The 24709-nt window shown below is 34.5% G+C and overlaps 3 protein-coding genes across 3 annotated transcripts; 2 read left to right on the top strand and 1 right to left on the bottom strand.

The window, feature by feature from the left end:
• Window positions 1–836: 836 nt before the first annotated feature.
• Window positions 837–11346, bottom strand: LOC120281266 (homeobox-DDT domain protein RLT3-like). The gene is given in 19 exon segments (XM_039288132.1): window positions 837–1615; window positions 1980–2202; window positions 2320–2424; window positions 2576–3196; window positions 3307–3720; window positions 3920–4372; window positions 4610–4732; window positions 5487–5627; window positions 6126–6257; window positions 6393–6479; window positions 7319–7419; window positions 7494–7680; window positions 7835–7897; window positions 8003–8248; window positions 8505–8620; window positions 9557–9665; window positions 9667–10256; window positions 10398–10581; window positions 11194–11346. Coding segments are annotated over 18 exon segments (3822 nt in total). The 5' UTR covers window positions 10486–10581; window positions 11194–11346; the 3' UTR covers window positions 837–1592.
• Window positions 11347–16476: 5130 nt separating this feature from the next.
• Window positions 16477–20035, top strand: LOC120279985 (syntaxin-32). The gene is made up of 5 exons (XM_039286674.1): window positions 16477–16940; window positions 18249–18499; window positions 18627–18796; window positions 19119–19325; window positions 19660–20035. Exons 1-5 carry the CDS (start codon window positions 16688–16690, stop codon window positions 19817–19819), a joined length of 1041 nt encoding a protein of 346 aa, XP_039142608.1. The 5' UTR covers window positions 16477–16687; the 3' UTR covers window positions 19820–20035.
• An 850-nt stretch (window positions 20036–20885) lies between these two features.
• LOC120281264 lies at window positions 20886–24018 on the top strand. The gene is given in 6 exon segments (XM_039288131.1): window positions 20886–21482; window positions 21801–21841; window positions 22167–22246; window positions 22983–23110; window positions 23112–23268; window positions 23392–24018. Coding segments are annotated over 6 exon segments (1107 nt in total). The 5' UTR covers window positions 20886–21176; the 3' UTR covers window positions 23787–24018.
• Window positions 24019–24709: the final 691 nt, after the last annotated feature.

Here is a 24709-nt window from a genome sequence, read left to right as displayed (position 1 = left end):
CCAGCGAGCGAGAAGGGATTCTTCGTTTAAATATATATATATATATATATATAAATATATAGGTTTAATTACCGTACAGATCCTTATTGTTGTGTATTTTCTGCTTTTTTTTCAGTCATTCTAATATTTTTTAATAAAATTAAGTTATCATATTTAGTCAAATTGGGTAGTTTTAGTCCACAACAATATTTTTAGGTACAATTAAATTTTTGCAATTTACACTTGTCCATCTACACATTGTCTAATTTAACTAAATATAAAGACTTAATTATATATAAAAATATTGTAAGGACTAAAAAGACAGAAAATATATAATTATAGGGATCCGTACAGTAATTAAACCATATATATAAGAGAAATTTATATATATATATATAAGAGAAATTTATATATTGCGGGGAAGCGTGGTCTATATCTTTATTTAAATTTTTAAAAAAATAAAATAATATAAAAATTAGAGGAAATTTATATTGCGGGAAAGCGCTGGTCTATGTCTTTATTTAAATTTAAAATTAAAAATAGAGAAACCCAAATGTTTGCATGTTGCTGGCGTAGTTATTTAATATATTTTTATTTTGATACTAAAGATTAGAGGGAAGAAGTGAGAGTGAGAAAACAATTTATTAGAAGATTTTGTTGTTATAATTGCATTTTTGGTATTTATACAAAACTTCACAATTTTATACCTAAAAAAACCAAATATATCTTTATCCAAAAATAATAATAATAATAATAATAATTCAGATATGTTTTTACCGTATCAAGCACATTTTCACAGAGGTAAAATATCAAGACATGAACTAGAAATACCCAAGTAATTTATGAGAAAATTAAACTTCAATAAACTTCTTTATCTTTCCTTCTGCAATCATGCTGCTGTTTAGCAACTCACAACCAAAAAAACACAAGGAACCAAATGACATTAGATTTGTTAACAGAACATGAACAAAAAGCAGTGAAACCAAATAAACTGAAAGAACCACAGCTCACAAACTTAGACTGATGCATGTCACCCTGAATTAACACCGGCAACAATTAACTTAAGTTTCTCCTGCCAGGTCGGAGCAAAACGATAATTTTTTTTTTATTCTGTAAATAGGAAAAACAATGCGAAAGCAAACATCAGTAAAAGAAACAGAGAGACTACCAAAAATGTAAGAACTATATGAATTGACTGGTGAATATTGACATCAATTTTTGCTGTGTAAGAACAAGGTCAGGCTTTCATCGCTGCATGTAATTTGAAGCTTCAAAAAAAAACCCATTGGATGTCAGATGTTCGGAATAAGAAGAGAAGATCGGTTTTAAGCAACGCCTGCAGCAGCCAAGCTAGTTTATTTAACTCGATGACACTGATCAACTTGGTGAGATCTTACAGCAGTTTCTACAAGCATTTGATGGCCTCCAGGAACGAGGACTTCCACATTGCGTGGCCAAAAATATCACTTGAGGCCTAACTATAAATATGCTACCAGATGCCCTCGAGGATAATCGAAAGCCTCCAGTGAATCTATGTGGTACTTTGGATTTCCTAATCTAGCCAAATAGGCTATCTGTGATGAGAAGAATGGGATTGATGTTTTAATCTTTAGCTATCTTGTGCAGGTTCGTCTTCCTGAAATATTAACAGGAAAACAAAAAAAACACAATCAGATAGTGTGCGAAGAAGTGTAAAAAAAAACATATCTCGGATTATAATCAGATGGAGATATGATTGAATACGGACACCATCTCTCCACCTTTATCCTCAGACCAAGAAAGGCGATGAGAGGAATATTAAAGGCCTTTTGATTGAAAACAAACAAAACTAGGCATTTGAACCCTATAAAAATGGTTAATACAATTAAGAAAGAAAAATCAGTTGGCTCTAGGAAAGCAATAGGATTATGATCAAGTAGGCAAACATAAGTATTCCGCGCAAGCATACAAAATCACCAACAAACTCTTCAACAAAAATCAAACATAAGAATGATACTCACGTTTCTCCTGAGCCATTCTTCTGGGCGTTCTCTCTTGCTGGAGTCTCTCCAAATGAGGGCCGATCAAAGTATCAAGTTTAAACATCCAAAGTGCAACTGCAGATGTCGTTTGTGGCATAGTCTGAAAATAAACAATTATTTCATCTATGGCTGTACTAGACCTCGGAACGCCGCATTCATGTAACCATTCTTCATTTATTGCACCAACGAAATCAGTGAGAACCTACAAGGTGTTGATTACAAAAATAAACAATCATCCAATCAGAAGCCATTTGACCTACACAATTTGGGTTGTAAATAATGGTAATTTGAACATTTAACAACTAATTCTTAAACAAACCTGCAGAAGCTCCGGCAAGGAAGCAGTGCGTCGTAATCGCTTGACCCAAAGCTTGTGAGTTGACCTCGTCCATGAACCTAACAAGGCAGCATCCGGCATCCCCGCCTGTAGATAATGGGGAAGAGAGAAACAAATGAGAGAGAGAGAGGGAAGTCCTCAAATTTTTGCACTTAGCCAATTAAGACAGATAAGGCACTTTATGGTCTTTGAAATGGAAGAGTGACAAACATAACCAAATTTCTGATAATGGGAGGACCTCTATTGCATGAATTGCTGCTTTGAGAGCTTGCAACTGCGATGGCAGAACCTTAAATGCTGGATACATGCCGCTGCCCTCAGTTTCCCTACATGTTGCCACATGAATGGCGTATCTTTCTTCAAGATCAAAGTCCAACTCAAATGTAGTATGGCATATCCTACAGTGTTTTTCATCCCGCCAGTAAAGGTCATGGCAACTCTCACACCGAGTTAGGGAATCCATGTAGGACCTTCTGCTGTATTTCACAGAATTGAGAATGGAACAGAAAGAATCCCAAATCCACTTATCAAATGCTTGTAAGCGATCCCATTTTTGCTTTTTTTGGACAAAATTCTTGCCGGTTTCAAGAAATATGGCTCCAGATGGAGCCGAAGGAGCATTTGATGACTCCGAAGGCAATAAAAAGTTGTCTATATCAGAAATAGGCGAAGATCCATCTCCGCTACAACCATCCAGCTCAGATGAAACTGATCTTCCAGCCTGCCTGCTGGTAGTTTCAGCAATCATATGCTCATCCATCACTTCACCAAGAGAAACCTCCCTCTTCTCCAAGGATGCAAAAAGATGAGCTTCCCGTGTGCCCCTGCAATCTAGAACTGACAACAGAGTTCGCAAATCCTGCACAGTTCAAGAAAAAGCAAGAAAAGATATTTTGCAACTCATTAAAAATATAAACTGTATGGCACTTACAAACTCAGTTTAAGTACAAAATAATCCCAATAACCAACCTGTGACGTATCAATCACTTCCCAGTGGCCATCTTCAGAAGACTCAAAATATACTCTTCGGTGACCTGGATCATTTTCATCGCAGGGTCCCAGGAAAAGCCAGTATTTGTTATACCTACGATCTGATCCTAAATATATTGACCTTAATGGATGTGAATCTGGCTCAGATTTTCCAGCAGCCCCTTTATTTCCTGTTGTAGATAATTGCCTTTTTCTAGATGTCTGCTGAAAGAATGAGGATGAGTTGACAATAGAAGAACATAGGGATGAATAATTTTTGTCTATCCCATGCATGGGCCTTGTCAATGATGAATCAGCCAATTGGTGATGGTTTGCTGTTGATTTCTTTATTTTTCCACCTGACCCATGATATTGGGCATTGGGAATGATTGCCGGCAGGGATCTCACTGGTTCCTACACAAAGATAAAAGTAAGATAGAGAAGTTAGTCTTGATTTATTAGCAACCAGATTACTGTATTCAGCATGTCCTATGAAGGCAATCAGACCATCCAAATGGCAAGCATGACTAAAAACAGTTTAAAAAGCAGAAAAATCCAAACCAATAATAACCAGAGAAAAAAATGGATGTAGAAATTGGATGAAATAGGATACCTCAATTTGGCAACTTGAACTAGAAGCTGCAAGATCTACCAGAGCTACTAAAGCATCAAGCTTTTCTTCAATGCTTAGATTTGAGTATTCACCTTCCATTAGTCCAAGTAACCATGCCTCCCCCGAGTAGCTCTCATCAATGCTAGTTTCATCAGTTACCTTAAGGTGTCTTCCCTTTTTTCCTACCTTGTATTGAATAATTCTATTTTCATTATCTGAATCATCTGAATCATCACTTCCACTACTAGTGTTAATGTTATCAGAGTCATCATCCACACTTCCCATGTCTTCATCTTCAGGTTGTGAATTGTCTGCCCCTTTGATTTGAGGATTTACACGAAGACGATATGCAGAGGGTGCAATCTTTTCAAATAATGTAATGTCACTCGAAAGAGTTGAACAAATTGCTTGTTCTAATTCTTCTTCTGTAGTTGAATGGTCTAATGACACAATCTGGAGACAAAGCACCATGAATGATTGTCACATCACAAAACATAAAACATTCAGGGGATGCAAAATATCAAATCTAATATACAAAAATCAATATACGCATAATCACTATCAGCACAATGTTGAGAGTAACTGTACATATTGCTAATAACAACTGCACTCCAGATTCAAACCTACAAACTTAATATTTCAAACCATCAATACTGTTACAATAGTTCTTAGTCAAACACTAGCACATACCTGAGAAATTCTTGCCAACTCAGAAACTGTCATCCCGGTGATTCCTCGATCATACAAAATGCGAAATAGTTCACCTTTCAATGTAAGAGGACGCAGACCATATTTCTCCATTCGATTTCTATCCTACAAGGTACCAATAGGTAGTATTAGCTTCTTAAAGCTCATCAAGTAATCCAATTGCATAGAATTGTGCATCATGAACTCTGCACCCAAATATAACTATCGACACAGAAATAACTTTCCATAGAGAGTATTAGTACATGAATATTTTTCCAGTAACAACTCAGAGAAGTTGCAAACAAGAAAATCAACTTCCACCCTTCACATAAAAAATATAAAATATGGTGATAAAATCTCAACCCAAGCTTCTTCTCTTTCACTTCTCTTCTCCTCACTCCACTAGGAACGATCTTAATTTCAATGATTGGTGAAAAGATATAGCTACCAAAAAAAAAAATTTCAGAGAAGCCTCACTCACTGTTCCAGTTCCCATAGCTTTGCTGGGAAAATTTGCAAGCTATTTACCACTTGGATCATCTTCAACCAAGTTACCATTCACAAGTTTCAACTAAAAATTACTGAAATTGCCAAAAATAAAAAAGTTGGATGGATTTTGAGGAGACTATAGAAGTTGAATATATATTTAAATTCCACATTTTGCTGCAATTTGTTCACTACCTAGTGTTACTGGCTAGTAATCATGTACCTTGTGGACATGCTTTGACAAAATTGAAATACACGACAAGCACAAATCACAAACAGAGAATGATACATATCAACCAAAGAAGACCAAGATCTAAATCAATAGCATAAACAGCAATATAGATCACTTCATAACACCATAAGATCAATGTAGAATGAGTGCATCCTAATGTACCTTATTGAAATTTTCTCTTCGCATTGTGTTCTGTTTCAAACCAAACCCAGCTGCAACAAGAACTTGTCGCAATATCTCAACCCATGTAAGAGAATTAAGAGATTGACACCAAAATTTAACATCAAATTCTTGTTCTTTCACCTGCAAAATAAACCATAGTTAGCCAAACTATTAGCATCTTTGAAACTATTTTCTCTACCCAAAAGAGAAGGTCAGACAACTGTTTCAGTATCACAACAAATCCATAAACATAAGAAGATTGGATTCAATGAAATAAATAAAAAAAAAGTTAATCAAGTTTCATCAGAAAATTATAGATAAACATTCATTTAGTTTACATATTTGATTCACAACCAAATTCAAGCTGATCTAGAGTTTAGGTACCGCATTCTTTAGTTTTACATTTTAGAAAAATTTGGCAGCTTGAAATTTACCCATCAGAAGAAAAAAGAATTGGAAGAAAGTCGTCAAGCAAAACATCAATATCTATTCGATTAGCCAAATTTGTGAGAGAAGCTTAAGAAAAATGGCAGCAACAAAACAAATAATAATATATAAATAAGGATAACCATGAAAAGGCAAATAATACACCAAATTTACACGTAACTGAATGATAATCTATCGGGATATCAAACTTACAAAGTGCAAAAAGACCAGAAACCTGCAGTCCTTTGAAACTCGTGGAATAAATTCACTAGATATCACTTTTTCTGCATCTAATAGGAGAAGCTTAAGGAGAGCCACATGAATCTTGGCCAATAACAATGAGTCCTGGAATAAGGTTATGAACCAAACCAAATTAACAGCTAAATTTAACCAAAAGGTAAATGATGAAAAATATTGGCATTGCTTTGACCGTTTTTGTCTAAATTCTTTATGTTAAACATGAATTTCATAAAGCCAAACCTTGTCATGGAATGCTTGTGCAAAATCATCAAGGGTGAAAAGGTATATTTCTGCCGTTGAAGCATGAGTATACAAGAACTGAAAAACCTGAACAGAAAATAGCAAGCATCATCACTATAAACAGTAGGCATAAATTCAACAATGAAAACTCACATTTCATCCAGTGCACCATATTGACTTAAAAACTTTGAACAATGCATTGCTCCAGAGAATTCCCTTTCAAACATCTAAATGGCTTTTCATTCATTACTCTAATCAACCTTCTAGAAAATTGAACATGTATGTGGAGATATAGAAATTGGTCAAAAGTAGCAGAAGTCAAGCTCAAGTAACCCTGATGTCTAGCCTTGTCAGTGACAGCCAAATGAATCTTATAGCGAAAGTGACTTGCAAATCTAATAATACAGAATTAGCCACCACAAATTTATATTCGTTGTCATTTCCATTTTCACTTTGTCTCAAACTCTCACCATACCAAAACATTCTTGGTTATAAAAATCTATAATGAAATTGCCAAGAATGGTAACATAGTTTAAATAAGAGATATCATCAAGAGATCTAGTTACCACACTGGATATATATGGGTAATGGCCCAACAATGGCGTGAAAACAAGTTTGAAATTAAGCTGAAGTTAAAATTTCCAAAATGAGAAAATAATACTCGGTAAAAAAGAGATTATGTCACACATACCTATAAAATCAGTGACAGTTTGACAACTTTGACTAACTAATGTAATTCCAATAAGCTGCAGGTATAGGAAATAATAGATGACATAGTGAAGTAGATATGAATAACATTTGCCTCACTTGTGAGTTGTGAACAAAGAGAAAGTAAGAGCACGAAACACTAGACATTTGGACAGTTCATAAACCCAGTTTCAAAAGAATAAAAATAAACATACAAATCAGAGATCAAGATATCAAACCTTGAATAGTTTTTTCACAAGTTCTTGTGATGAGTCCCAAGGTTTCGTACATAATGGCAGCTTCATTTTAACAGTTTGTGGAGGAAATCTGGCTAGCAAGTCTGACAAATACCAGGAAAGTTATTGTAGCATTTGAAATAGGATGCATTTATTTCTTAATAAGACAAAAACTAACCTTTGCAAAGTGGACAACCAAGCCGCCCATTTGAAGGAAGATGGGCAGAACATCTCAAAGGATTTGGCCCTGCCTGCAATTCCCTAAGTTCCAGCTCCTCGTCATCTACTAATACTGTCTGGTCATCTACTTGCTCCACAGACTTCTGTTCATCAGCTAATAGTTTGCATTTTGCAAAAAGAGGTTTCTTTTACTTATATCCTTGTTGCACTGTATCTGAATTCACAAGATGTTGATCCTTGAGTTTGATTCAGCATATGAAATACTTACATGAGTAGTACAGTATAATTACTAAAAACCAAATGCACAATGCCTGGAGGCATTGTTTAATTTTAAATTACCTTTCTCTTCTCAATGGAAGTCTTCCTCTTCGCAAGTAACTTCTTGTGTAAAGATCTTTTTGGCTGCGGAGATGAAAGCCAAACAAATTAAACAAGGTAACAAAGAAATCATTACCCAAATGAACAAAAAAACTCCCACTTGCATGGGGAAAAAAATTCAAAACTCACTGTGACCAACTTTTGCTGCTGCAATCTTTTAGAAATCCGATGCAATGCTTCCTCAGAGGAAGCATCAGGCATGAAAGGCTTCCATGTTGCCCTGCCACCTACAATATGGATGCCAGCTGGAAGCTTGCAACTGCTAGCATTTGTCGCACGCCAAACTGTCATCAAACCTTTCCCAATACCATACTTCTTTGGATGAATGTTCACTTCATGGCGAGTTCCACTATCAAAGATTGGGCGTTCCACTACCTAAAAGTACATACAGGAGGGAGTTATGGAAATAAAATTTTTTTAGAAGATGCACGTATAAAGAGGAAATTTGCAGCCCTTAGAATGTGGTTAGAAAGAGAAATTCCAATACTTTAATCTAATTCGGGTGTAATGATTGAGTCTTGCACATGCAAACACATACATAATCCAGTTCCAAGACATAGGATAAGAAGGATACTTATATTAATTGGTAATGCAACAGACTGATCAATCTGCCCTCAAGCATCACAACTACTTTCTGACCAAAATAAAGCTGGACTATATAAAAATCAATTGAATATTCACATGTACCTCTCTCCATCGGTGGTTGCTTTTGATCTCCTCGACAAACCATACCCAGATGTTCAGGTCCTGCCCACAGACAGATTAGTAAAAAACATCAAGATAAAAACCAACAATATCATAGCACATTGTTTAACATATGCAAAATTATTAATTCGATTAAACAACATTTCAGTGGCACATAAGCTCCAAATCCTCTTTGATAGTGTATATATATTAAAAACACTGTGTCCAGAAAGACAATCCGGGATACATAAAACAAGCAAACAATGGGTACCATAATAATTTTCTAGTGCCTAATAATTTTGAGAATTTCTCAAACAAACAGTCAACATTAAGGTGATAACATTCCACATGCCATACATACTGAACTGTTCAATTTCATACAGGAAGTCATTTGCATACATTTTTTTTTTTTTAATATTTTTTGAGTTTCAGATACATGTGGAAAAATAGGCTCAAAAAGGTTGTTAAAGCATACAAGCTCCCAATCAGTTAGTTTATGAAGCTGATACTAATAGACCTATGAGTTCTTGCAATTGTAACTGTGAAACAGAAATATTCTGCCAGACTAGAATGCATATGAGTACTGTGATTTCTGTTGTGATATCAGGATAACTACCATTACATCTTATCATGTGGGGCTAGGGAGCCTGCTATTTTAGCAATTCTTCATAAGTATGGTTTGCAGAAGTGCTTCCAATCAAATAAATGCGTATCAAAAGAAAGCAGACCTCCTAAAAGAAAAGGACACTCTACCATATCAAGGTTTAAATTCCATTCTCAGAAGCGGGTTACGTGCATGTAAAATATTACAAAGCAAAGTATTGATTCCAATTTACTGTAAATATTTATGTAAAACCTGAAATTTGAAATTCCTACTATTGTTAATTGCAGAAAATGACACTGGCATTATTAGCATCACAAAACAATCAAAATACAAAGTGCATCAGATCAAGAAAGGTTTTTGTTTTCAAGTAAATGTTATTACAAATAGGGCCATACCTGTGGATTGTCTGAAAGCATTTGAGGGAAGAGAATCAAATTCTATACCAAGAGGAGGGCCATCTTTGCGGAATACTTTTCTTATAATATATTCCTTAGAAAATAGTACTTGCGGGCTGAACACAGCCATCACTATGGGCAAAGTTCATCCTCCTGTACGTTCTAATCCTCTCATGCTGTTTTTGAAAATATGGTCCACCTTCCTGGCTTGTATGCCGACGCTTGGAAGGTTTCAAACATTTTCTCATCTTGAATAGAGCTGATTCTGTATCGTGAGTCCGATCATGTATTGAGGAAGATTCATTACTCAATGAATGTTGATCTGATGATAGTTTCTTTTTTCTTTTAGCTCGTGCGGGTGGCTTGTTTTCCTGATTGGCATATCTATCATTTGCAAGTTTTTTACCACCCCTTTTTGACTGAATGGGTGTTGAGCACAGATTGTCACCAAGTTCCAGTTGAGATAGAGATCTAATTCTACTATGCCTAACAGCAGTATTCTCGTTTGTTTCATTTCTAGAGCAAGTCATGGTGTTGCAACCAGACTCACTTGTTCTGCCACTGTCCTGAGTATTTCTTTTTGCATATTCCTTCCGCTCTTTCCTTCTCCTCTCTATGAACCATCCACGGATCTGATGATATGTCAGCTTTAGTCTTGCAGCATAGACTTCCATTGCATTTTTTGTAGGGTACTTATCCTCTGCACATTACAAAAAGAAACAAGCAAGCACATTTTATCTGTTGTTACAGATGCAAATCACAAAACTATGCAAAGCAAATGAACAAAATAATTTGCACCATAATTTGTAAAAAAAAAAAAGGGGGCAGGAAATCATCATGCCTGAGAAGAAATTTTCCAGAAACTGGAGTTGAATTGGGGTTTTCTTCTTTGTTCCATAGTCCATCCCTTCATTGTCATGGCTTCCCATCAATCCAGAGCACCCCCAAGGAAAAACTTCAATCAATAGTTAAATCCGCACCTTGGATTTGCAGGGCAGATAAAAAAAAACATCTTCCATAAGGTCCTGAGATGATAAAAAGAACAATTAAAAAAAAAGGGAACAAACAAACAGAATTAATAGTCATATTAAAGATTAAAGAAAGAGATGATTGAAATCTATTGCAATCAACTTGCATACAAATTATGAACAGAAAAGTGAATCTTTCTAGATAATAAAAGGCAAGATGAAGAACAAAAAAAAAACACAAATTCATGAGGGAAAAAAAGTATATAAACACATCAGTGGACGATATATGCATCTAAAACCACTTATTCAAAGAATTCTATATTCATCACCGATTAAGCACTTCATGGCGCATCAAGAGGATGCCGCCACAAAACATTAAGATCCTCACCATCCATTAAAACCCAATGAGAAAATCAAACAACACTTCATTTATCCCTTTTATAAGAATCAACCATCAACAATGACAAGCATTAAATGCCCAACTTAAATCAATCAATCAAGAAACACCAATTCCTCCACAAAAATCAGCAAGAAACCGCATCGAATTCCAACAATAACAACCAGTAAAAAAAAACAGCAACATAAAAACAATATCCAAACAACCAAATCAAAAACCAAGATAAGAGTGAAGAAGACAGTGATGAAGTGAGAGGGAGAGAGAGAGCATACAGTGATGGCGTTAAGGAGAGATCTTGGATGGAGACGAAGAAGAGGGAGAGAGAGAGGCGAGGGTTTATCCGAAGAGGAAATGGAGATGAGGAAAAACCCTACTGATGATGATGATGATGATGAAGATGATGTGGGTTTAAACGAAGAGAGGTTTTGCGGCTCATTTCATGCTAAGGTAGTGTGTTTGGGGCTCGAGTTGAAATATCTGAGGGGTTTGCACGTGCGAATGCACGTGCGGATGGTTTTCTGGTTGAGCTCAACCATGATTCTGATTGGATTGGATTGGTTTGTTGGTTGGTTTTTTTACATGATGAATTATTATTTTTTTTTTTTAATATGAAATTTTTTGGTTTTTTTTTTTAAATAATAATAATAATAAGAGATTATGTGTAATTTTATCTTTTAAAATCAACGTTAAATTTTTTTTTAAATGAGATTGCTTGTGATTATTATGTAATAAAACCTTCGAGATTATGTGTGATTTTATCCTTTAAAATCAACGTTAAATTTTTGAATGAAGTTGCTGGTGATTATTATGTAGATGAACGTTTATCTTCCAAACAGTTTGTTTATTTTAGTACCTAATAAAACCTTCGCTTTTTTTTGGTCCCTTATTAGTGATTTTGATGAAAATAATGATACACAATCTTGGAATTAACTAGAGTGTTTTCAATCCATGTTATCTCCTTTGAGCTATGATCGATGATGATCCATTTCAATGATTGTTTTTAGGTGTTTTCAGTATTTTCTACTTGTTTATGATTTACTTTTATGTGAAATTATTTTTTATGAAAAAATTGTGGTCGTCTATGTTGTTTTATTATATTTTTGTTTGTTTGTCTTTCACTTTTATTGTTTTATTTAATAAAACCATAATTCATTGACTTTTAATATATGTGTATGTGTGGGTATATACACATTCTCGATGTAATTTATACGAATTTTCACAACAAAATAGCATATAATAATGACAATAAAAAATTATGATTGATTGATTGTAGTATTATTAACTTTGAATCTTTCATTTTTGTATTTTCAAAATATTTAATAATATTATTTTTTTTATTAGTATTTACTTAAATGTGGTTGTCATCCAATAACTCATAAATTTTCATGAGAAATTCCCTCGCTATTTAAAAATAAAAAAAATTATAAGATATACATTTAATCTTTTGTACTATGGTCACACAAATTATATGGTAATAAAAAAATTGAAACTTTTCTTTTACAAATCCATACGTTATAATCATAGCAATAAACATAGATAAATAAATAAATAAATATGTATATATATATACGGCAATAGCTTATTTGCATATCTTCCGTAGATTAAAAAAAAAAGGGTGTAAATATAAATAAACGGATGTGATTTATTATATTAATACTGTTGTGATTACGGTTGAACGGTTAAAATGAAAATACTACGCATCAATTTTTTATTTTTTATTTTTTTAAAAACTACAACTATTGATGTTTGTATATAATATATACACACTAGGAAAATGGAAATGCTCTTCATTCTCAGCAAGAGCAGAGTAAGCTTTCTGTGATCTTGAACCAATTCATGTTCTTTTTTCCCATCTTTTAAAGATCAGTGTGGAACTATAATCTGCTATCATTATTTTATGCCTGAATTTATCTATATAAGATTAGTGATCAATCACAATCTGAGAAAAATTTGATCATAATCAGTAGTCTTTTCAATCTGATAAGGTTCATAGAATCACAAGGATGTCAATTCACAGACAAATGCTCTGCAAATCTGTATGATTTCTTGTTATGTTTATTTTTGTGTATCAATGAGAACAGTTCAAGGGCTATGGATCTATCATAAAGAAACTTATACTAATGTTAGTTCATAGACAAATTCTCTGCAGATGTTATTATATTATGTTATACTCTTGCCATAGTTCATTGGATGCTTGTTTTGTTGTTATTCCATATTTAAGTGCATTCTGGTTGTGAATGTATATCAGTGAGAAGAATTAATTATAAGTTGTTATTTATGGATCATATTTAGAATATCACAGTGATAACCAGTAATCTCCTCAATTTAATGTTGGTTCTTTGACAAATCCATCTATTAATATTACTATGTTATACTGCATAAGTGCAATTTGTTTGTGAATATGCAACAATGGGAGCAATTCAGGAGCCATTCATTCCTTGCAGGTGTTGCTTGTTGTATTGTTATTGTTATTATTGTCTTGAAGTTGAGTTTACTTACATCCTTAATGTTTATTGTGTTTATGATTACTCAGTGAACTAGAACCTGTATCCTATTTGGATCATTTTCCTTAATTTGATGGCATAAACTATTTTCATGAGCTTTCATTCATTATTTTTCATATTTTAGATTCTGAGTTCTCAATCAGCTCAATTTTGTGTTGATAAGTATTAGTGTGAGATATACCAGGTTCAAGTTTTATGTAGGTGAAACTACAATATTTATAATGGGATGCTAACATCAAGTGGAAACACATTCAGATGCTGGCACTCCAACACATGAAAGGACTTCAATAGAGTGAGAGTCAATGTGTGCTCACAAATGCACTTCATTTCTGCCAGTTTATTCCCCAAACTCCTTTGACTTCAATGCTCTCCATCTTCTGGCATGCATTCACCCAAGGTGATAAAAAACACCTCATTAGAACCCTTTACAAGTGGTGAGAGTTCGAATCATGGGTAAAGTCACATTCTATGAGTGTGGGTATTGGTTGTGTGCTGGTGGTTCCAGCGTCTATGTGTGTGCAAACCCCGCCCCCATTTGCTCCACCGAAGTTTATGCACGCTCATGCTTTTCTTAACGGCCTAGCCGCTCATCTTGGCAAAAAAAAAAAAGACCTCATAGCAAATGCTGATAAAAGAACCTCAATACATGTTATCTCTGTATATTCAATGTCAGCAGACTCAACACTAGCAATTATTTGAGAGAAAGCAATCCTCAATGGTTGCTTGTTGCATGGTTTTCGGAACTTGTTGACTGATGCATGGTGAATTGATCTTGCAGTCTTTTACAGCAAATTGTTTATCTGGATTCTTTTTAACAATGAAGACCTTGAGAACTTCCTGAAAACAGAGGTATTGCACAACTAGTTCTGTGATGCTATTACTGTTCTTATTATCTTTTTTATTGTATATGGCTCATATACAAAGGTGAACCTAATAAGAGAATCGACAACTGCTTTGCTTCCGAGGACGTATGTATACTCTGTCGAATCTCGTTAAATCTTGTGTCTTTGTGTGATTGCTTTCAGATTTTTCTATTGATCATAGTTCAATTTCTCAACGCTTTATCTTGCCAATTATCACAGCTTTCATGCATGTTCAAGAAGAGCAGCTTCAAGAGCTTGGACATCACATTCTCAGGTACCAATTAGAGTTTGTTTGTAATTACTTTGTACTCAGAATTTTTTCTAGAAAATAATTAATTGTTAATTTGTGATCTATTTCTTATCTCTTGAATATTTTTTTAGTTGATTACTTGGGGATTTTAGTAAGCTAATCTTGTTTAGTTTGATCCTGATGATGAATTAATGCAAAGGTATAATTAACCCATTTAATTTAATGTACATGATTGAGTAGTTATTGGAATTCAATGGTCATCAAAACAATAATTCTATCATTTTATCCCATAAAGTGCATATCACTGCATGCCAATTGTCACAAAGAAAACAAAAGTTAGTAGTGTGATAATGTTGTGTTTTATAATCTAATCAATTCCATCAACTGTTAAACAAACTTTCATTATGAAATTTGATTAGTTTATAAAACAATACTTTGTTCAAATCTTCATGTTTTCTTCCACTACTTATCCTTAGTGTCTTGATTCTTTTTTGTTTACCATATTAATTAATCTATTTGGATTCTCCGGCACTTCATTTAGATTATTCCTATCAAAACAAATTAGGAAAAAAAAACAGCAAATAAAAAATCATGCACTCGTGTGCATGATGTATTACAAAATGTAAATCAAAATAGTGATAAAAATGACAAACTTGGTTGTTTCAAGGAAGTTGCATTTAAGTTCTTAATTAAAGATTAACATCATAATCACTTGGTCCACTATGAATCTATTTAACAACAAATCCTCATTGTTATCTTATCTTCATCCTTCCATTTATTTTCATAAACTCTCTTCCAAGAACACCCTACCAATTTTAACTCCATGGCCACCTCTTCCTCTTCCTCGGCCTTCAACAATCGTCGGCCAGCTCACCGGAAAAATAGTCTCCGGCGAAGGTTTACGGTTATGGTGAAACAAGAGAAGACAAGGCTTTACATCTTTGGTCGTTGTGTTTCATTGCTACTTTGTTGGCATGTCTATAACTCTTCTGATTGAACTAGTTGAATCTTAATGCAGTACTATTGTCAAAACTGTTTGCTTTGTGTGTTATGTATAGCTTTATAACAATATGCCTTCAGCTTGTATATACTACCGCTATAATAGGAGATTTAATTTTTATGTACCAAGTTTTATGTACATGTGAATTATAAAAAAAAACAAAAAACAAAAAACAATATTTAAGAGAATCAACACTTACCATAAAGGGTTTTTGATTTAGTGGTACTAATTTCACTTTAAAAAGTATATGATGAGAATTTTCATTGTCTAGAATTTGAAACACGACACAAACAGAGGAGCCAAAAAAAAAATCTCTAGCTATGGGAGTTAGCTTGCAACACAATCCTCATATTCGCTGATGAGTGTGCACAAACCGCATAACAGTCCCGATGGTGCACACACCTTGACACATGGCTTGTCCAAAGAAAAAAAACCTCCTAAAACATCAATATTATCTAAGCAATTCATTTGACCCAATAATATGATTTTGGGTGTTGCCAGTTTGTTTTTTTCTTCATCTTTTCTTATGGTGTTGTTTGAAGTTTTGTCTATCCACCTCTGATGAATTCTTTTCCCTCAAATTTGTTTCGTGCTTTTTGATCGCAGTTCTTTCGTCCCTCAATCTCTTTGTAGTGCAGCCTTAGTTTTTCTATTTTAGTCATGTCTCTAAGTTCTTTGTAATGTGGTGTTTTTTTTAATAAATTATGATTTATTTATTTTTATATAAAATGATAAAATATTAATTTATCTTAAAACCTTAAATAAAACAACTTATATTTGTAATATTTGAGCCAACTAAAACGGGCCTTCAGATCAAGTCTGGGCTATGACGGCCCAACTCGTTAAGATAAGTGAGAAAGATTGACGAAAATACCCTCATAGATTTTCAGTGGAAACTTAAGGGGCAAAATAGACATTTCATAGGCACACATTGATGTTTCTCGTAGTTGAGCTGGCTCAAAAAGGGCCAGGCTTCGTCTCTCCCTCGTTCTTAGATCTCTTCGAATTCGTTTCGAAACCCTAGATTTCGATCGAGATCCGGAGTTTTTCTCCTTTTCGGATCCGAGATTTTCATCTTCTTAATTGAAATTCAAGGTTTTTCTTGGTGATTTTGGATTTGGTTGGATTGGAGGTGGATCTGGAGCGGAGATGAGGGCGGGGCAGTCGTTGTATCGTGATCGGACGCAGGAGTTCCATGCGGTTGCGGAGAGATTGAAGAAATCGTTCTCATCGGCGCCGGATGCTTCGCCGGCAACGAACGGTGCTGGTGTCGGTGGGTCTGGGTCGAGATTTGAGGGAACGAAGGCTGTGGCTTCTATGCAGTCGGAGTTTAACAAGAGAGCATCCAAAATTGGGCTTGGAATCCATCAAACCTCGCAAAAGCTTGCCAAGCTTGCCAAATGTAAGCGAAGATCTCATCATTAGGTCTGGTTTCGTTGTTTTGTTTTAATTTGATGATGTATGACTTGTTTGGAATTGCTGGAGTTTGTTGTGTATTTTCCATAGATGCTAGGATGAAATTTGATGAAGAAATGGATAGAGAAACCCTATAACTTGAACTCTAGATTGAGGGATAAAATTCAACTGTGAACATGTAGATCATTGCAATGCATTCTATTATGTTTAAAACTAAAATCATAGTTCATGTGAAGAATTACTTTCTTTAACACAAACGAGTTAGGTAGATATCGTCCGCAACAAATGCTTTCTTTTTCAACTTGCAATGCTGCTTTTTTTTCTTTATTGTTACTAAAACATTGTATTTTATTCACATGAAAGAGCAAAAAATCTTATAATTAATACAATTCCATAGGCACTTCCAATTGATGCACTGGTGGCACATTTGTGGACTGTTTTATGGTGTGAAACTTGGAAAGAATTTTTTGGATTGAAATATTGAATGTGCCTATGTGGGCTAATGGTTGCACACAAGTTAAAATACCAGAAAACTTGCAATAATGTAGAGATGTAGATCTCGTGCTAACATAACCAATTTTGTAGTGATAGTCATCTTACTGATGGCTTGTGGTATCTGACCATCCTTATTTGTGTTGGCTAATTTTTGTTGGATCAATGCTCGAAAGTATTTGAAAGTATTGTTGTCATTTTCATACGGTCAATGAGCGGGGATCAATTTGTGATTGGCTTTATGTGATCTTTGCTGCTAAGGTCCAACTAATTCTAGACAATTTCCACAAGATGAAGTATGAAAGGATATTAGGAATTGATATCTTGCACTATCTCTCTTCCTTCCTAAAATTCTTTGGCAGCTCTATTACCCTTCTGCAATTGATGAACCAGAGAACCTGTGGTTAATTTTCATTTCCTCATAAGTAGCAAATGATATAAATACATTATGACGAACAAGTTAATATTTTTTGGAGCAAATCGTTTTAATGTATCACATGGGCCTTAGTAAATATAAGATTCCTTTCTCCCTTAACCTTTTTTGGTGATTGAACAGAATATTTTCTTTCTTTATTAGCACCTATTGAGTTCTGTGGAACATTGAGCTTGTATCTAAATTGTTGTTGAGATGCTAATCTGAAATTTTTATAGTTCCGTTCAAAGAAAGTTAACTGCTCCGTTGTTTATTATTTTATAAAACATTATTGCGCCTTGCATAACTAGTGGTAGGTCATATGCTTTACTCACTATGCTTTTTTTTACATTATTTAACCTTGGTTATTGGTTATTTCTGTTTGTGCAGTGGCAAAAAGAACATCTGTTTTTGATGACCCTACAGTTGAGATACAAGAATTAACTGCAGTTATTAAGCAGGATATAACTGCTTTGAATTCAGCAGTGGTAGACCTGCAACTCCTTTGCAATTCACAGAATGAAAGTGGTAATATTTCCACTGATACCAGCAGCCATTCAACTACAGTGGTTGATAACTTGAAGAATCGTTTGATGAGCGCTACAAAGGAGTTTAAAGAAGTCTTGACCATGAGGACAGAGGTAAATTTAATCATTAGTTAAATGATTTAATTTGCTTAATTCTACACTAGTCCAGTCTTATTCATATAGTTACACAAAATATAATATCAAGTGTTTGTTGCTGACTTGCTTTATCTTTACTTCATAGAACCTCAAGGTTCATGAGAATAGACGCCAGTTGTTCTCTGCTTCAGCCTCAAAAGAATCTTCAAATCCTTTCATTCGACAACGCCCTCTGGTGTCTAGAACTCCTGAATCTAGTGCTCCTCCAGCTCCATGGGCTAATAACTCAGCATCTTCATCCCCATTGTTTCCCAGGTAAGTTGATAAGGTGTATTAAAACCATAATGTATATAATTATTAATTGGTTTAGCTGAAACCTTTAAGTGCTTCTCTCACACAAACAAGATCCATGTGCCCTTTGTTTGCTGTGAATTTGCATTTTCAGTTTAACCCATTTTTCACTATAAGAACATGGCTAGTAGGTGTGTTACAATTATTTTCTATAAAATTATAATTTTTAACTAGTATAATCCCTAAATGTTTAGTGTTCATAATATATCTTTCTGCCAATTTTTATTTCCATAAATCCATATATACATACTTTAAGGCGGGCTAACTTTCTGTGTTGTATTTCTAGAAAACCAATGAATGGTGAAGCTTCATCATCTAGTCAGCCATTAATACAACATCAGCAGCAGCAGCAACAAATGGTTCCAATGCAAGACAGTTACATGCAAAGGCGTGCAGAAGCCCTTCAAAATGTTGAATCAACCATTCACGAGCTTAGCAATATCTTCACTCAACTAGCGACCATGGTTTCCCAGCAGGGAGAACTCGCAATCAGGTTTTTTTTCCTCATTAATACTCAAATTTGATGCCAAAATCAACAATAATCTCCAATTCAAACTTCAAGGTTTGACATCATTGCATTGATCTGATGATATATTATACTGCAAAACCACCATGAACCACTAGTGATGATATTGCAATATAACTAAGTTTAACACATTATGCATAGTGTTCAATGCAAACTTGATGCATTTTTGGCAAATTGGTGACTCTTGCATTGTAGCCCAAAAGGATGTAAACTCTCAATGATTAAAAAAGCCTTATGTTTTGTTTTCCATCGAATTGAATCGTTTTGTATGTGAAATAACACCTGTGCTTCCATCTGCTAGGATTGACGAGAACATGGACGACACACTGGCGAATGTCGAGGGAGCGCAAGGAGCTCTGCTAAAATACCTCAACAGCATATCGTCCAACCGATGGCTGATGATCAAGATATTCTTTGTACTGATGGTGTTCCTTATGATATTCCTATTTTTCGTCGCATAATTCAATCAGAAAACCATGTTTTTTTGATGATCCTGTTTATTGTGATTCCTTTCCTGGATATATAAATATATGCAGCTTCTATATCTTCTTCCATGTATTCTAATCTAATATTTGGACTTATAAACTCTCCTTCTTTTGTGGATCAATGTATCTTCAATTGAGTCACAGCACATAAGTACAGTAAAGTGAAATCATAGAGAGTAAATTCAATTCTAATTTTTGTTCATGAACTCATTTGTCAAAGTTGTCAGTTGGTGTTTGCTTTTGGTGTGTCACTTTGACTCAAAGTCTATCCGTTATTGGTTGTTTGAAAGGAGATTGCATATTTACATATGCACCCTTGTAAGCAATTTATTTACATATATATATTTATATGGCTACCTATTATACTATTTACTGCATTTGTACTCTTATAAATGCCGCTTTTATGATTTTATGAAAATTTACAGAGTTTTTTTTCCCTTATTTGAAAATATTATTCACCCTCTAAAATATTATTATTGTTCACATATTTTTGGAAACCCCAAAAGAATCGCTTCTATTTCGCACTGACATACTATTATTATTCATCTTTTAAAATTTATAAAATATCAAAATTATCAACTCTTTCATATATCATTCGAGTTCGAGGAGTTTATTCATTCATCCTTTATGAGAGATCAAAAATTCCGAAATATATTGATGGTAATTTATCCACATTAGGAAAGTTCCAAAGCATATTTATGATGATTAATATTATTTTTATTTTTTTAAAAATATTAATAAACTTTTTCTATTGAAAAAAAGACAATACACATTGTAAAAAATAAATAAAAAAAAAATAAACTCATCAAAAATGAAATCAATTTATTTTTAATTTTAAAGATAAAAAAATAGTACAAATTTAATATTATATTCACAAATTTTCAAAAAATAATATAATTAATTTATTATTTGAAAATATTTTCAAAATAAACTCTATTTAAAAAAATAAAGTTTGAGAATAAATTTACAATTGTTTGAAAGGGGTAAGAGTAAAAATCCAATATATTAATCAAAGAAGCGTGCTTAATAAGTGTCCCCTCGCAACGTTATCTCATCGTCTTCTCCGAGGGTTATCCACCAAACCCTAATCCATCTTCTTCGATCGCCGCAAACCCTAATTACTTCTCCCTTATCGTTTCAATCTTCATCGCGCCCTTAAAAAAATCCTAATTTTGCTGCTTTGTTGTGAAATAGATTCTTTGATTTTGTTTTTCGTTGTAGAGATTTTGGTTTTTTTGATTGATCTTGGAGTTCGGAGATCGAGAGCGTTTTGTTTGGTAAAATAACCTGGATTTCATAGAGGTTGATCGTCTGAGAACTAGAAGATAGAGAGATGGTCGGAAGAGGGAGCCGGAAGGATGATTTGCCTAATCTCAGTAGCACCAATGGGTTCGCGGCGCTTGAATCTCTGAAGAAGAAGAAGAAGTCGGACAACAGCAAGAGCAAGGGGTTGTCCAAGAATCAGGCCAAGGAACCCGAGAAGCCGGTCTTCTGGGCGCCGGCACCGATCACATCGAAGAAGTGGGCTGATGTTGAGGATGAGGATGATGATGACTACTACGCCACCACAGCTCCGCTCAACGAAGGCTGGGGCTTGCCGGCTCAGCAGCAAACAAAGGAGGATGACGTACTAGAGGAGGTTCGTTAATCACAAAAATTTCTACTTTTTTTTTTACTATAGTCTATTGATTTACTTCTTGTCAATTGATCTTGTTTTCTGATTCAAGGTTTGTAGTCAATAGGCATGTTTAGATTTATTATTTTTTTTTTTTGGACATGATTGAGCGATTGCAAAGATGAAGGAGAAAGCCAAAAAAAGTTTTTTTTTGAGGATGTTTTGTTAATCTTGTTGATGATTTTAAATTATCCAGATTTCTTATCTAATGAATTGTATTGTGAGGATTCCTTCTCTATTATGTCATTGTGTTTCATTTTTATCTTCCTGTTTTCTATTCAGGGTTTTGGAATTGATTGGTCGAGCTTGTCTTTTGATATGTGGTGAGATTTTTGCTTGTGTCATTCTGTTCTATCAAACTAATAAGAACAATCACAAACAGTTTTGTGTCATGCTGTGTATTTATACCGTTACCGAAGTCCAAGTTCTTTAAGAAACTAGTATTAATTTTCTTTGCATTGGTGCATATTCTCTGATTAGAAACCTACACTTTTGAGGCACATTTGTAAGTAAGTGAATGTGGTTTCCATTACTTAGCAGCTTGTTGTGAGCAAGATTAAAATTTTCCATGGGCATTGGTGATTTGATTGATTAAGAAATAGTGAAATATTAGTGGCTGTTGTAACGATGATTAGCATGCCGACTCAGTGATGATGTTAGTGTTCTACTTGTGTTTCTTGAATCTGTCTGCTGTGCATGGTACTGTGTGCAACAATGTAGTTTTCAGGGTAGTGTTATCATGTTTTAGCAACTTAGATCCAACTGGGTTCAGGTTGTAGAGTAAGAAGTAAATTTATTTAAATATTAGGATTTTCATGTGATAGTGGCTTCATTACACCTTGCTTGCTATTGTGTTCACCGAATTAGAATATTTTGTTTGGTATGTCTCCCATTACTTGGAAAAGCATGCTGGAGGAATGGGGAATTTGTATTGATGTGTGATGTTTTTTATATATTTGTAAATCTTGATGTGTAACACATGTTAACAATGCTAATCAATTAAATTTTCAATGGAATATCTTTATCACACTTGATTTTGTGATTTAGACGAATTGGGCAGTTAGTACCTTTTTTTTAAAAATAACTCTGCTTTGCATATTTTGAAAAAGATTGCAAATTATTTGAAGCGTTCATGTTAACTTTCTTCCTAGCATCATTTTTGGTGTTGGAAACCAATGGTATTCCCTATTTAAAATTTTTATTTTTTTGGGCACTTGAAATCATCTTCTTCACATTTCCTCTTTGTAATCAAGATTTTAGGCAAACACTGCTCATTATTTTTTTGGTTTGCATGTTTTGATCTCTCATGAACAATGTAGAATCAGAATAAGCTAAAATATCTCTAGCATTTAGTCCTACCTTATTGTCTCATAAAAACTACCCTGCCTCTGCTACTTACTACCCTGTCTTCTCTTTCTGTACTCTTGCTTTTAGTGTATATATGTCTATAATTGTTATAAATAGGAGTTAATTGTACATCTTTGAATTCACTACAGGAAACTGAAAGTGAAGATGATGACATTGGCATTGACAACGGTGATGATGATGTAGAAGATGAAGTTGAAAATGAGCCTAAGGCTCCTGTCCCTGCAGGAACCTGGTCTCAAGAAGCCTCTATTGGCTGCATCTGCTACAAAGGAAACCGAGAGGCAACTCTCAAAGAAGGAGCTGAAGAAAAAGGAAAACGAGGAGTTTCATGCTATTTTGAATGAGCTGGGTATTTCCAGCATAGACAATAATGCCGAGCAAGGTGGAAGTTTCAACAGTGATGATGTTCCACTTGATAGAATTTTTTTTTCATGGACTTCCTTTAAAATGATTACAAAATTCAAGCCTGCAGTGCATGAATGTTTACCAAGTGATGTTTTTGCAGGTGTCACTTCCAAGAAAACCGATGGACAGAACGGTGAGAATGAGAAGAAGGATAATGCACCAGCTGCTTCAGAGAGCAAAATTTCGAAGAAAAAGAAGGCAAAGAAAGATAAATCATCCAGGGAGGCTAAAGATTCACAGGAACAACCAAATGGTGGTGACACAAACACCCCTGATGAAGTGTCGGGTACTCAACCGGCAGACAAAGACGCACCTGCGGTTGATGTTAAGGAGAAAATAAAGAAGGTAGGCTCAATAAAGAAGAAGAAATCTAGCAAAGAGATGGATCCCGCTGCGAAAGCTGCTGCCCAGGAGGTGGCCACAAGAAATGCCAGGCTAGCAGCTACTTCAAAAAGAAAGGACAAGAACCATTATAACCAACAACCCATTCGGTAGGCTCGACTCTAACTGCTGCTACCCTTATCGTTTTTGGTTGATGAGCTTTTCCTATATTCTCTTTGTTGCATTTGTTTGGAACGCAAAAATAAACAATTGCGATGTTCTTCCTACTCCATTAGAGAAATCAGGTGCTCATCAATTGTTGGTTTCAAGTTTCATGTGATGATTTCTGTACTCTGTAGCAAACTTGTTTACAAGTCCTGAGTTTGAATGTCATCTTTTTCTCTCATTTTTGCTCTTGGATTGTCATGCTTTTTTAATAGTACTTCTCGTCTTGCAACGGAGTCTACTCACATTCTAATTGAGCTCAATCAAGTTCCACCTTTTTTTTTTTTTAACTTATCCGGAAAAAAGGAAGGTTATATTGGTTTCTTACAATGTCTTTGAATGTTGTAGTGCTTTTGTTGAACTTGAACTATCATGGTATGCATATGGCTTTCACTTCCTTGAATTATATATACCATGCATAGCATGGACTCTCTCCTCAGCAAACTTGAGGCATAGCCACATAGGATGGATTTAAGCACACCATGCGTAGGTTTTGTATTTAAATTATATATACATTGGATTAGATTTTAGTATTCTTCATGCCAGCCGGAGGTGTATGGCTTTGCCGATGCTGTGCGGAAGGCCGGTGCCGGATCTAGCATCGATGCCTTCATTGAAAAATTCAGAGAAGTCATCTTGCCTGGTTTTAGAATGAGACACATGCTGTTATTTTTTTATGTTGTGATTGAAGAACACGTGTCATGCTGTGATAGGGGAGAATCAAGAGATAATCTGATTCCAGATGACTTCAAATTCAGGCATCATCTTAGTGTGTTCCTATATTATTTTGTCTTTAGATTTGATGATGATTGTATTTATTTATTTATTTATTTATTTGAAATTCATGTTCCTTTCAGGAACTGAAGAAATCT

The sequence above is a fragment of the Dioscorea cayenensis genome, chromosome 17 (assembly GCF_009730915.1).
Source record: "Dioscorea cayenensis subsp. rotundata cultivar TDr96_F1 chromosome 17, TDr96_F1_v2_PseudoChromosome.rev07_lg8_w22 25.fasta, whole genome shotgun sequence".
Taxonomy (NCBI): Eukaryota; Viridiplantae; Streptophyta; class Magnoliopsida; order Dioscoreales; family Dioscoreaceae; genus Dioscorea; species Dioscorea cayenensis.
The sequence above is the reverse complement of the archived record's forward strand: the minus strand, read 5'-3'. Positions and strand labels throughout refer to the sequence as shown.

Coding starts and splice junctions, on each gene's coding strand:
- LOC120279985 (XM_039286674.1), top strand. CDS start 16,688: ATGAGGGCGGGGCAGTCGTTGTATCGTGATCGGACGCAGGAGTTCCAT. Junction 16,941..18,248: donor GCTTGCCAAGCTTGCCAAAT/GTAAGCGAAGAT, acceptor CTGTTTGTGCAG/TGGCAAAAAGAACATCTGTT. Junction 19,326..19,659: donor CAGGGAGAACTCGCAATCAG/GTTTTTTTTCCT, acceptor TCCATCTGCTAG/GATTGACGAGAACATGGACG.